Source organism: Melanerpes formicivorus, unplaced genomic scaffold, assembly GCF_026170545.1.
Source record: "Melanerpes formicivorus ecotype bairdi unplaced genomic scaffold, bMelFor1.0.p_v2 SCAF_5, whole genome shotgun sequence".
NCBI classification, from domain to species: Eukaryota; Metazoa; Chordata; class Aves; order Piciformes; family Picidae; genus Melanerpes; species Melanerpes formicivorus.
Genome location: NW_027142357.1, coordinates 15,085,058 through 15,098,374, shown reverse-complemented (window position 1 = coordinate 15,098,374; position 13,317 = coordinate 15,085,058). Strand labels below are relative to the sequence as shown.

At 37.7% G+C, this 13,317-nt stretch overlaps 1 protein-coding gene across 6 annotated transcripts in view; it reads left to right on the top strand.

Moving 5' to 3' along the window:
* Nucleotides 1-13,317, top strand: part of PARD3B (par-3 family cell polarity regulator beta) — a 438,076-nt gene that overhangs the window by 216,200 nt on the left and 208,559 nt on the right. For all 6 annotated transcript variants that reach the window (XM_068138375.1, XM_068138377.1, XM_068138373.1 and 3 more), the window contains 3 exons: nt 1,327-1,512; nt 8,684-8,854; nt 12,239-12,368. In XM_068138375.1, the coding sequence (XP_067994476.1) occupies nt 1,327-1,512; nt 8,684-8,854; nt 12,239-12,368 (487 nt within the window). The remainder of the gene's footprint in view (nt 1-1,326; nt 1,513-8,683; nt 8,855-12,238; nt 12,369-13,317) is intronic.

The window sequence follows — 13,317 nt, the reverse complement described above, 5'->3', positions numbered from 1 at the left end:
AAAGGTATCTGAAATAAGTAGAAGTATATTTAGTGGTTACTGGTTTTATTTTTTTGTTGCTTCAGGATATGAATTTCTGGTCTTAGTTCTGCAGTTATATTTCTTGTTGATCAGACATCATAATAGATGAATGTATGGAACTACTGTAGCAGCTGAGAAAACCTTTGTACTGCTGCCACCTTTGCTGACAATTGAACTGGTACTGTATGTGCTACAGCTTAGACTTTAGAAACTCTTCCTAGCATGTGGCATCTACTTGATGATGTAACATAAGACTTTGACACCCTTGAAATCAGCCCCCACTCATCTTTATCAGCATGTCTGTGTATTTCTTTTTCACAGTTTATTTTCATATTGATCTTTTAACATTACTGGTAAAAAAAATAGAAGATGACAAGAAATTACTAGAAACAAATTTATTGTCTTAGAGTTATATGGAGAAGGAAGAGTGAAATAAAATTCAATGCGATGCATAAGATCTTTACTACTCCTACACTGTACGGACACTTTACTCCAGTGTAGGTCTCCTTGTCCTAGTTTTATTTCTACAGGGTGCCTGTATGAATGTTTCAGGCAAGAATTTGATTTTATCTAATTTCTGATTCTAACCTGAGTTTTAAAAAACAAATAAGCATACCACACACACATACATGCACACCCCCAACAAATGCAACCTTACAAAACTACAGGTAAAATATACAGTAAAAGAAATCTGCTTTTCCCTAGCTGTGGATGCTTGATTTAGTATTCTTGTAGAGAGTTTAGTCTAGGAAAGTATTGGGATCAATTTATACCAGAAAAAAACCCAAGCCTTTCTGGAGTAAAAGTATGTACAAAGGGAGTTAGTACAGAATAAGTTACTGCTTTTTCAATTCTCACCCTTACTTTTGTTACACCAACTTCCCTCTGTAGACAGCTGTAAGAAAAGGATAATTTCTTAAGGATGAATCTCAATTTTCAGAGGGGAATGGGATTTAACAGTACAGCTATCATTACAGTTTGTGTCCTGCATGTAAAGATGTCGGGTGTTTTATGGCTTAAATTTTTAACGCAGCTGTGTTTAAAGTAAATGTCTTTTTTAATATTCTGCTGCAGCATCAGGTTTGTATCATGTAGAACTACAGTGGTTTACCTTCTATTTAGGCATATTCCTGGATATCATTAAAAATAACATTATACAGCCAGATCTTGTGACAAAATCTCAGCTAAATGCATTGTTCATTGTAAGGCTGCTCCTTGAAGAGGACTATTTATTGAAATACGAAACTATATGCATTGTCTCTGCCCTCTTTTCACCTGTATTTTCATCCTTCCTTTCTCCAACAGAAAGGAGAGCCAAACTGCAGTATTCTTTCTCCAGAAACCACAGAGCAGCTGACCTTTGAGATCCCTCTGAATGATTCTGGCTCTGCTGGACTTGGTGTGAGCTTAAAAGGCAATAAATCTCGGGAGACCGGAGCTGATCTTGGGATTTTCATCAAATCTGTTATTCACGGAGGTGCTGCTTTTAAGGTATGGAAGAAACATACCAGACGATGACTGCATTGGGATTCTGACATTTCTGTGTTGAGTACTGTTGCTCAGTATTACAGCAACTCGTTCTTTTAGGTGAGCTGCAAATGTACTCATGTTTTGTCCCAAGATTCTGGTGTTGTGTGTGCTAAGGTTTGCCACAAGGAAAAATGTATTGGTGGGAACCCTGATGCGCATTTGTATGCTGCAGGACATGGGGAAGGGGAAGAAGAAGAAGGGTGTGCAAGTATGAGGAAAGGCTACCTCAGCTTTGCCACAGTCCATAGAAGTGCATGAGAAAGCCAGTGTGCTGCTAGGCTCAAGGACAGAGAAGTTAGGTATCCACATTTATTGTCTGCCTACACTGCTTTTGGTCCTCCCAAAGTGATGCAGGCAGACAGATTGAAAACAATCAAAAGACAAATTTCTTTACAAAAATGAGAAATTAACAGTTCTGTGAGATTAGGGATTATGTGCTTAATTTACAGAAGCTCATCATTTTCTGTCCCTTTTTTTTTTAATTCAGAATATTTTTACCATTGTAGCAAAAATGCAATTTGCCTGAGCAAATTAAGATTAATTAATCTTTCAGTATAGTATATTTAACTCTTGCAGATCCATAATGCATTTTTTTCTCCTGTGTTATCTCAGCAATTTTTTGCGGTTATCTTTTCTGTAAAAATACCTTTTAATGTAGTGTATGTAAATTCCTCTACTCACATCAGTCTGCTGAGTAAGACAATTCACAACATTAAAACTTTCACAATCATCTATTTATGGCAGCTGGTAAACAGCAATAATCAAGGATTTTGCTTTAATACGAATGTTTAATACTTCCCCACTTCTATTATTTACCTGTCCTGGGTCCACAGTTATTTCAAAGCCTAGATCCTCTCAAGTGTAACTGAGCTTGGTACATACAGTTCAGAACGCTGTCCATGGTTAACTCGGGGCTAAATGACAACTGACTTAGCTTGTCTACTTGGTGTATATCAGAAATTAGTTAAGGCACGACTGGTCAAATTAGGGATGGATAAACTCAATTTATGTGCATGTCTGCTGTAGAGTACAGCTCATTTTATGGTGAAAATGAGACTGCCCTCCTTGCTTTTCTCAGTTCTGCATTCCCTGAGTGATTTTCCACACCAGTTCAGTGACTGTATATTGACATAAATAAACTCATTGCTCTGAATAGCAAAGCTTGTGTAGCCATATTGAAGCATTAGTGGGCTGGCTACCTGATTTAGCACATCACAGACAAATAAGAGAGTACTGTAGCTCTATATATTTACCACTCCCTATTCTCCCATCATTACTCACTCCAGAGCAGTTAATTTTGGCTTGAGGGTTCTGCAGGCTAAAGAGGCATGGCTTCTGTGCTCACACCTAAGTAAATGAGTCCCCATGACTGGAAGATTATTTTGTCTTCTGATAACCTGTGGTCCTGTGACCTTTTCTCTTTTCTACCTTGTTATAACCTATAACCTTTTCTAGTAATCCAGTAATAGATCTAAGTGTGCAGAGCAGATAAGATAGTAGCTGAGGCTCTAGCTTCAACCAGAATCTTTCAAAGAAACTTTCCTGGGTGTTTTATACAAGTACTCAGACAATGTAGTTAGTTACTTTGGCAGTGTTTTAAGAACTGCATTTTACTGTTGTATATACATGGAGAACTGCTGACTTCCTCCTGTCTAATGACCTTTATAATAGAACAAAACATAATCAGTGGGTATTAACAACTAATAAAATTTCTTGTATCAAGTTAAAAAGTGTGCATATATTTGTGCATAAATATTTAAAGATGTCCTTATTTTAAATGTTGTCTTGAATAAAAAGCCTTTCTTTCCAGCTGGTAGTTGTCCAGAGCATTTTCCCATGCTGTTCATTGTAACTCCCTGAAACAGAGCATTATGGATTTAGACACATGCAATTATTTTTCAGTGTGGAGAGTTTTCTGGGGAAACTAGCACAGAAGGAAACATAATGCTCACTGGCATGAGAATTCTCTGTCACTATTCCTTGCTTCCTCATTTGGAGTTTAAAATTTATTCTCATTTTGTGATATCCTACCAATGTAAGAGGGAGCTTTATCCCCTGTCTATGCAGTCACCACTTGTCTTCAAAACAAGACATTGAAGTTTGACACATTTGTTTCATTGCTGAAGTAAATGCTCAGTCCTTCTAATACTATATAAAGGTTTTGAAACATTAGATTTCTTTCACTAGTGTCTTCTAGAATGAATGTATGAGATGCAGACAATTTTCATTGGCTACTGTTATCCATTATCACAGTATCACAGTATCACATTATAACTTAGGTTGGAAAGGACCTTGAGGATCATCAAGTCCAACATATCAACACAGACCCCATGACTAGACCATGGCACCAAGTGGTCTGAAACAAAGCTCTGAGGAGTGACCAACATTTTTTAGTTTTTGTTTGGTTTGTTAGGTTTGGGTTTTGTTCTAAACATTAACACATTAATCTAGCTCGGATGTGTTAGTGACATTGCAAAGTGTACAGTAAGGGAATTGTAAAAAAATATATATAAATGAATAAGGAGACTTTGAAGTCTGTAACTCTGTAGATCTACAGTTTTCTTACTCCTAGGTAAAGATTTTAGAAAATATATGTGCATTTTGCATCATACATGCTACAGTAACAACCCAGTTAGACCCATTCCTACTGTGCCTCTTGCTACAAAACTGAAGTGAAAATGCCCTAATGTTCTTAGTTGATGTTGTAACACCGTATCCTGCAGGAATAAAACCAGTTACTTTTTGATGATTGAACCTTTATGTCCCTTCCTAACCTCCTTTTGTAATTTTTGAAGTATCTATTTTTTATCATCCCTAAGACAAAGAGGTTGCTTGAATACCTGATACTCCTAATTATGCAGAGCCTTTCATGTGAAGAAAACTATCATTTGACTGAGTTTAAATGCATAATCTTTCCCCATAACTTTAGGGATTTCAGCTTTGTTCATCTCAAGACATCTTGGCTTTCGTTTGTGATGCATTCCTGTTGAACAGGTACTTGATGTCTGCTGCAGCTGAAATGCAGCAGAACCATTACTAGAAATAATGGAATATTTACCATGTGTGCGTTTGTTCAAATCTGTTATGGTATAGCATAAGCCTCCTTGGTGCTTCTGAGTGCTGTTGCAGTAAACATTGCTTGTTGCATGCAGTGGATGGGGAAATTAGATGATTCCAAAAAATGCCATCAAGGAATTCCATCCAAGAGAAATATCAGTGATGTGACAAGGGAAATAACGGTGTGCTTTGATTAAAAACATAAATTGGTGAAGAGCATGGCATTATATCTCCCTGCCCTACTGCAAAAACCATGAGAGTCTCAAGACCATCAATATGGTAGCCTTGCGGTGGAAGGTTCTCCCCCTTACTATGAGTCTCCATGGGAAAAAAAAATAATAAAATAAAGAATAAACAAGGGAGCAGTAACTTCGCCCTGTATTAGAATAGCTCACTTGCAGTTTCAGAGATGGCATTTGAAAACTGTTTTGCTGAAATGCCAAATGTTGTTTTTCTACTTGGAAGCCCTAAAGAAACCTACCTTTCAGAGATTAAAGGAAAAAAACATGTAAAAACAACATTTAGCGTGTTTTGAGCCAAGCAGATTGTCTTGCAGTTCTGCAGTTCAGGCTTTTAAACCAGGCCACAACACTAGTGATGTGAAAATCTGTGTTTGCAAGCTGTTTAGACTTTTGGGACTTTTTTTTTTTTTCTTCAGACCTTAGAATAACTAAATATTTTTCTGTGAAATAGCTTCTACCTAAGCATGTGTGAAAGCTGTCTTCAGGCCCATCTGGTACAGGTGATTAAGCAAGTGTGGTTGATCAGCATTGATAAATCCCATAAACCTTTTTCCTCCAATCATAGTCAAAGCCATTTATTTCAAGTTGAATTTTGTATTTAAGTGGAGCATGTAACAGAGTGGGGAAAAGGGAGATGCATCAGAAGAAATTCTTTAAGAACTAACAATATTAAAATATAAAATCATAGAATAGTTTGAGTTGGAAGGGACCATAAAGGTTCTTTAGTTCAAATGCCTCTGCCATGGTCAACTAGACCAGGTGCTCATGGCCCCATCCAGCCTGTCTTTGAACACTTCCAAGGTTGGAGCCTCCACAGCTTCTCTGGGTAACTTGTTCCAGTGCCTCACCACCCTCATGGTGAAGAATTTTTTCCTAATCTAAGTCTATCTTTCTCCAGTTTGAAGCCATTACCTTTCATCCTATCACTGCATGCCTTTGTAAAAAGTCCATTTCCAGCTGTCCTATAGGCCCCTTTCAAATACTGAAAGGCTGCTTTAAGGTCTTTCCAGAGTCTTCTCTTCTGCAGGCTGAACAACTCCCAACTCTCTCAGCTTGTCTTCATAGGAGAGGTGCTCCAGCCCTCCTCAGTGCACCTTCATGGCCCTCCTCTGGAGCCACTCAAACAGTTCCTAGTCCTTGTGCTGGGGACCTATAAATAAATGCAAAGTCTCACACAAAAATATTGCCAATTCAGAGCTTTCTAAGGCTGCAGTAATTCATATAAAAATACCTATTGTGTTCAGGATGGTTGCGTAGTCAACAGAAGTAGTCATGACAAGATGCATTTGGCATTGCATTTGTATATACTTTAGTTGAAAGCTTTAACGGGTGTTTATACATTGGTGTTTATCCACAGAAATGAGAAGGGGGGGAAAAAAAAACCCGAAAGTAATCTTAGAACCTGTGGGACCATAGGAGGAGAACATGAGGACCTGTAAAATTTTTGAAGTCGTACAGGAACTCACAAAAAATAAGATCTTTATTCATCAAACTCATGTTGCTGTGAATGGTTCCATTTCAGCAAATTTTGATAGAACACAGAGGAATTGCAACATGTGCAAATCATAAAACTCTCTGTTCACAATGTTAACTCTTCTCTCCCTATACTTTAGTACACGTGATGGAATCATTTTGTACGTAGAGAAAGGGTGGGGTTAACCTAATGACTTTGGCTGTACGTGAATTGATGTCAGCATGAAATAATTAGCAGAAGAGTGGGACACCTTTCAGTATCTTTTCCAAATGGCATTGCTGTTTTCCGCCCTCCATTGCTATACCTCCCTAAGAAAAGTTGTGTTTCTGTTACTTTTTTCTCACTCTGACTCATTTCTCAATTCTTTTTTTTCCCCTCGTCTTGTCCCTGCCAGTTTATTTTGGATTCTGATATATGAGGTTCTTGAGCTCTGTGGCTATTCATACTCTGCCATGGTAATGATGATACCTACTTCCAACAAAAATAACACTTAAGAAAGCTGGATTTGTCACAACTACTGTAAATCACTTGAGCACAAATGACTCAAACTTGGCAGCAAGAGCAGAATAGTTAATTGAACATTTTAGTGACACATACACACAAAAAAAATATATTTTGGATTACTCAAATGCATGAAATATGTAAACAGTTCAGATGAGTGCCATATGAACAGCATGTAATGAGCTTATGAAACAATCAGATCCATTTTAACCAAGCAATGTGTGTCTGTGCAAGTTCCTTCCCTGCTATTCTTTCTTCATTGCCCTTCTATAATGGATGTCTTCAGTTTCTTACTCATTCTCTTCCTTCTTTGAGGTCTGATGCCAATCTGATAATTGTGATCTTGACAAGCTTCAAAAGAAACTCTTGTATCTTAATTAAATAGACCTTATTTTCTTGTTAAAGAGAGAGAAGTCCATGGTATATACTTTTATGAAAAGAAATAATTCACAGATAATAATGACAACAGCAATAGGACTCCTAAATCATAAAATAGCAGTGCTCACAATTTTTTACACCCACAAATGTCAGTTAACCTTGGCAATGAAACTGAATTACTTTTTCAAAGCATAGACTACTTGATAAGGCTCAACCCTAATTTTCTTATTGGCAGCAGGTTTGGATGTTAAAATACATGGGCAGCATTAATTAAAGTAAGGATGCTTAAGTCTTAATGGCCATTAGGAACTGAGAGCAGTACCCCATATGATAGCATGGTGTTTTTGAAAAGACTATAATACAAAATTTTTGGAGCTGTTTCTTTCCAGACCCTACTAGCACATAATAATGCATGGAAAATATGTTGAACTACTCCTTAGTGATTTCACAGCAGATACTAACAGCTATATGGTGTGGGTCCTTTTAACTAAAAAAGGACCTTTTCATGTTACCTTATGTAGAGCCAATACAAACTAAATTGTACATGCAAGGCAAACAGCAGCATGTGCATGCCCTTCCTTGTCTGTAATTGCCCTATGAACTCTTCCCAAAATGTAATAAATGAAAGAGAACAATGGTAAATTAATGGAAATGCTTTCATTTGTGTGTTTTGGGGGTTTTTCCCAAGAAGATCTGATACTATGCAGTCTCTTTTAGAATAGAATAGAATAGAATAAACCAGGTTGGAAGAGACCTTCAAGATCATCGCGTCCAACCTATCACCCAACACCACCCAATCAACTAACCCATGGCACCAAGCACCCTGTCAAGTCTCCTCCTGAACACCTCCAGTGACGGCGACTCCACCACCTCCCCAGGCAGCCCATTCCAATGGGCAATCACTCTCTCCGTGTAAAACTTCCTCCTGACCTCCAGCCTGAACTTCCCCTGGCGCAGCCTGAGACTGTGTCCTCTTGTTCTGGTGCTGGCTGCCTGGGAGAAGAGACCAACCTCTGCCTGTTTACAACCTCCCTTCAGGTAGTTGTAGAGAGCAATAAGGTCACCCCTGAGTCTCCTCCTCTCCAGGCTAAGCAGCCCCAGCTCCCTCAGTCTCTCCTCATAGGGCTTGTGTTCCAAGCCCCTCACTAACTTCGTTGCCCTTCTCTGGACTCGCTCCAGCAAGTCAACATCCTTCCTAAACTGAGGGGCCCAGAACTGGACACAGTACTCGAGGTGTGGCCTAACCAGTGCAGTGTACAGGGGCAGAATGACCTCCCTGCTCCTGCTGGCCACACTGTTCTTAATGCAGGCCAGGATGCCATTGGCCCTCTTGGCTGCCTGGGCACACTGCAGGCTCTTGTTCCTTAAAGTTTACAAAGCAGTGTCTGCTTGTCTGCATCTTACTTTACTGCACATAGCACCTCTGCCTAATAATTCTTGATTAAAATACTCCAACTTTGTTTCTGTTTTTTGCCTATAGGATGGTCGTTTGCGAGTCAATGATCAGCTTGTTGCAGTAAATGGGGAGTCGCTTCTGGGCAAGTCAAATCATGAGGCTATGGAAACACTGAGGCGCTCCATGTCCATGGAGGGGAACATTCGTGGAAGGATCCAGCTGGTAGTTCTGCGGAGGCTAGAGATGCAGACAGAGGTGAATCAGTAAATGCCTTTATTATATAAATGTCTTTCCAATCCCAGTGACAGCTAAAGTCTTGGTCACAGATTGCTCCTCTTAGTAGAATGAATTCTTGACTGCCAGGAGTCAGGATTCATGAAGCATTTCTAGCTCTTATCTCCTGGTCTTGCTGTTCCTGTTGAGATCAGCTGAAAAGTTGCCTCCTATTTCACTTTGACAAGTATTAGAACAAAAGCAAATGTGGTTCCAAAAAGGATTAATTTAGGATTAGTGTGCTGATGTAGTTTTGACTGTCTGCCACCTCCTCAAGGCAGTAGCTGGGATACAAATATTTTGAATTCTTCTGACTTGATTTGCTGTCGATTAGAGACCTTAGTATCTTATTGTGACTTTTATTTTGCTTCACTCTTGGATTTTTGGTTTCATTAGTATCTTGAGTCATTCAATTTTTTTCTCATGCTTGTTCTTCTGGTTCTGTCCTCTTCCCCATCTTTGGTCACCTTCATTTTTTTTGACCTTCAAGGTATTTAATATTTGACTTTCCCTGGTCAAATGAAGGCCACCCCTAATGGGTTTCTGAGCTGGTTAACATAAAACTTGTTTAAATAAGGTAACAAAATAAGAGAAGAATTAAATTTTAATGGTTATCTAGACCTCGTATAAATTGATGTTTGCCAATCACCTTTTATTTTAAAAAAGATTTGGTTTATAATTATTTGTTCTCCCTTCCTTTCATGCATTCATGCACATAGACTCTTCCTTCATCTTTACATCGATGATATGTATATATGTATACTGGCTGCTCTTACTTCTCACCCCACTTCTAACTTTGACCCCTGAGTAAATATTTTTACAGTCTTTCAACATCTGTACAGTTCCTTAAAATAAAACTACATAGAAGTGGATTTGTGATATAAAAGGTTGTAATAAATCCCTTTACAGAATTCCAAGAGGTCATTTCAATCTTCTTATTTTAATAAGCATTGCTGGAACATTTAAAATGTTAAGAACAATCATGTTTGTGGGTATATTTGCATAAAATATCAGTGGGGTATCTTTTGGTATAAGTAACTCTTAATATTTTTCTGATAATGTTCCATTTGATTTACTGCTATCACTGATTAATTGAGAAATAGATTTAGGAATATAGCAATTTCCAAACATTTATGCTCTAACTTTGTTGGGAGAACACTTTGCTATTGCCTCACTGATGTCAACTCTGCCAGGAAAATATGAAAAATATTCATTAGGAATTCTGGAATATATGAGAGAAAAACACATCTTTGCTTTCCTTTTCCGTGTGACATAGCATTATGTAGGGAAGAATTGTGAAATATGTGTTGTATTTATTTTACACACTTGTGACATAAGAAAGCCAACTCACTTTCAAATGAAGCTCACTCCTGCAAGCTTTCTTCATTTAACAAACGCCAAAAAAATTTAACAAAAACTTCTACTCGGTCATCATTGACCTAGCAAAAATCTGCGGCTGCTTTTTTATATTTAAGTGTACAGTTTTGCATATTAACCATATGACCAAAAGAGGTAAATAATCTTGACTCATGCCCTGTGAAGAATGCATAATGAAGCCTTGATTGAATCAAATTCATTTTAGACAGGAATTAATTTTTATAGAATAGTCTTTAGGTTCGATTGTAATTCCATTTGAGTCTGGAGACCATAGCAGAAATGGGTTTTTACCCATTCTTTCCTTTCCCCAGAATGGCTTCCTGAGTACTGCATCTCAGCTTGGTAGAAGGGGGCTACGTTTAGAAATGCATTATTGTTTTTATTGGTCAGGACACTAATGGAGGTCTTCCATGACAGCTATGTTTTATAAACTGAGTACTCTGATTAGGATGGTTAGTGAGCAGTTGTTGGGATATTGATTGTGTCGTTTATCAAAGAGCTAGAAGAGCAGATTTGTTGTTACTGTTAATTTAAGGCTCCCTATCCCACTGGGTACAACTCTCCAGTGTAGTAGTAGTTTGAATGTTGCAGGACTTAATTTAGCTAGCAGTATCCATGAGAAAATAGTGAATGTGGACATTGCAGTGTAAGGAATCTTATATAAACTAAAGAATTTCCAGTAATGAGAAGAAACATAGTAAGTGAGTGTCTGTGTGGTTTGTGTGTTTCAGTACAGAGGTTCAAAATAGCCTTTTCAAATGGCTCCTGCTGCTCTGAGGAGGAAAGAATGTTGCATGTGCTGCCTGTCCACTGGGACATTTGTAGCCATGTTGTCACCATGAGCATTGTGGAATTGATTTGCTTAATGAGGTGCATTCTTTGCTGGTTTATCATTACTTCCTACTAGTTCCTATCCTATCATTATTCTTATGTTGGTTTTTATTATTTGTTTTTTAAATAATATTATTCATGTTGAAAGGCAGGTTGCAAGATGATGTAAGACACTGTCCTTTCTTATGTATTGGTTTGCAGGCAGGTACTTGCCAATGCATGGAACCTCTTGTATCATTTTACAAAGAAATTCTATGGGTTAGATACATGAATTTTTCTGTAGATGTGACTGTGAAATTTAAGGAATGATATATTTAGTGTAACGTTTGCTGGCATAATGAACATGTACTTTAAAAATAGAAGCCAGATGGGGGCTCCTTAAAAAAAAAAAACCAGATATAAAATCATAGAAACTATAAAGGTTATATTGAAAACTAGCCATAATTTCCCCTGTGTGGGTTTTCTGTTTTCCCTAAATAACAAGTACAGAAACGTCTTTCTGGGTCTGTCCCAGTTTTAGAAACTGATTTATTTTTTGCCCCCCTTTTTTCTTTTGAGCAACTGCTCAGGAGAATAAATTAAGCGATATGGCATGTATGGAGGGGGGTGTTGGGGGGGGAATATCTCAAAAGAAAAGCTGACTAGAGGTGTGACAGGAGTTTGTTTAGCTGCTAGCCAGAAGACCTGTGTTTGGGAGTTTGGTGTAACTCCTTACTTGCAAAACTGCTCTAGTGTGTGATCATCAGAACATATGCACTCAGTCTCTGAGAGAAGGGAACCAGCTGGCTGGCAGAAAAATACCATTGGCATTGCCCGTGTTCTTGTGTTGACAATGTCACAAGCTGCCCTTCCAGATGGAGAATTTGAATGAAGCCAGTTGTGGGTCATAAAAAAAAAAAAAACCAGTCTTCATTTCTTTGCATCATTCTTAATGATTGTCATTGCTTACATATTGTCTTATTTCATGGTCAGCAAAAACAGATAGTCATTTTGAAGATACATTTCAAGTTTTTCTTTTGAAAGGAAGCAATGTACAGAGAACACAGTACATTACACTTTATTTGTGCACTCTGTAGTGACGGTTGATCTTCTGTATTGCTGAACATTTTATTTATTTATTTTTTTTGTTACAATGTGTGGTTCTGGTTTATTCTATAGGATCGCTCAGACCAGCAAGTCTTTCAAAAATCAGCGTTTGATGCGAGTCATAACTTTGCAACTGCTTCCCAACACGACGATGCTGTTCTTCAGCAGTTCATAACATGCAGTCCTCAGGAAAGAATAAAAGGTAGTCTCTAGACATCCTCCTTTTTTTGCTAGAAGAAAGTGCTTTGGGGTTTTGGTTTTTGAAATCCACAGCCACTGGAAAAGCAGTTAATTAGAGTAAGTGCACACTCTGTTACTTTGAGGCTTGAAGATCCAACGAGGGTGGGAGAGCTGACTCAGAAGTTGTGAATTAGATTCCTGGCACAAATTCCACTTTAAGTAACAGTTTCTAGCTCGCTGCCCCAACACGTAAGGTTGGATAAAAAACAAATGATGAGTGCAAAATATATGTTGTCAAAATGTTTATTTTCTATATACCCTTAATGAGTGCAATGATTTTTGCGTTGAATTCTTTGATTATATCCCAGGTTATTGTAAGCTAAATGAGTTTTTACGAAATCATGATATTCATAAAGTACAGTTGCTTGTTTTAGACTTAAACATAAAATCTGTTCAAAGGTTATAAACATTCTCTTAATTTACAAGTTGGAATTATATTCTTAAACTTATTTACAAAAAAGGGATAGACATGTGCATCATACAAAGAAACCCTACATGTATGAGCATATGCAAGCATGTAAGTAGGAGATTTATAGCCACTTATTTTCCTGTCTTCTGTCTTCTTTCATTTCTCACTGCATACTGTACTACCTGTTCAATTTACACCTGACTGAGCAAGGTACTAGTTACTTGAAAAGTATAAGTATCAGAGATGGTCTTGACCCGCTATCCTTTTAAGTGTGCTCTTATCGTTCAAGCCAAGCACATACTTAAATACGCTCCAGCAGGAAAAAAAAAAAGATTTTCTTTGATGATGTTGAATTATGCATGATTTTTCCCACTTCCCTCAACAACTGTGGAATCTGGGTGACCTGCAAAAATAATTTCATACAATTTTAAACAAAACCCCCAAAAAAGCTCATATCACTAAAGCTCAAGAGAAACTCTCTTATAATTTAGGGGTAAATAAT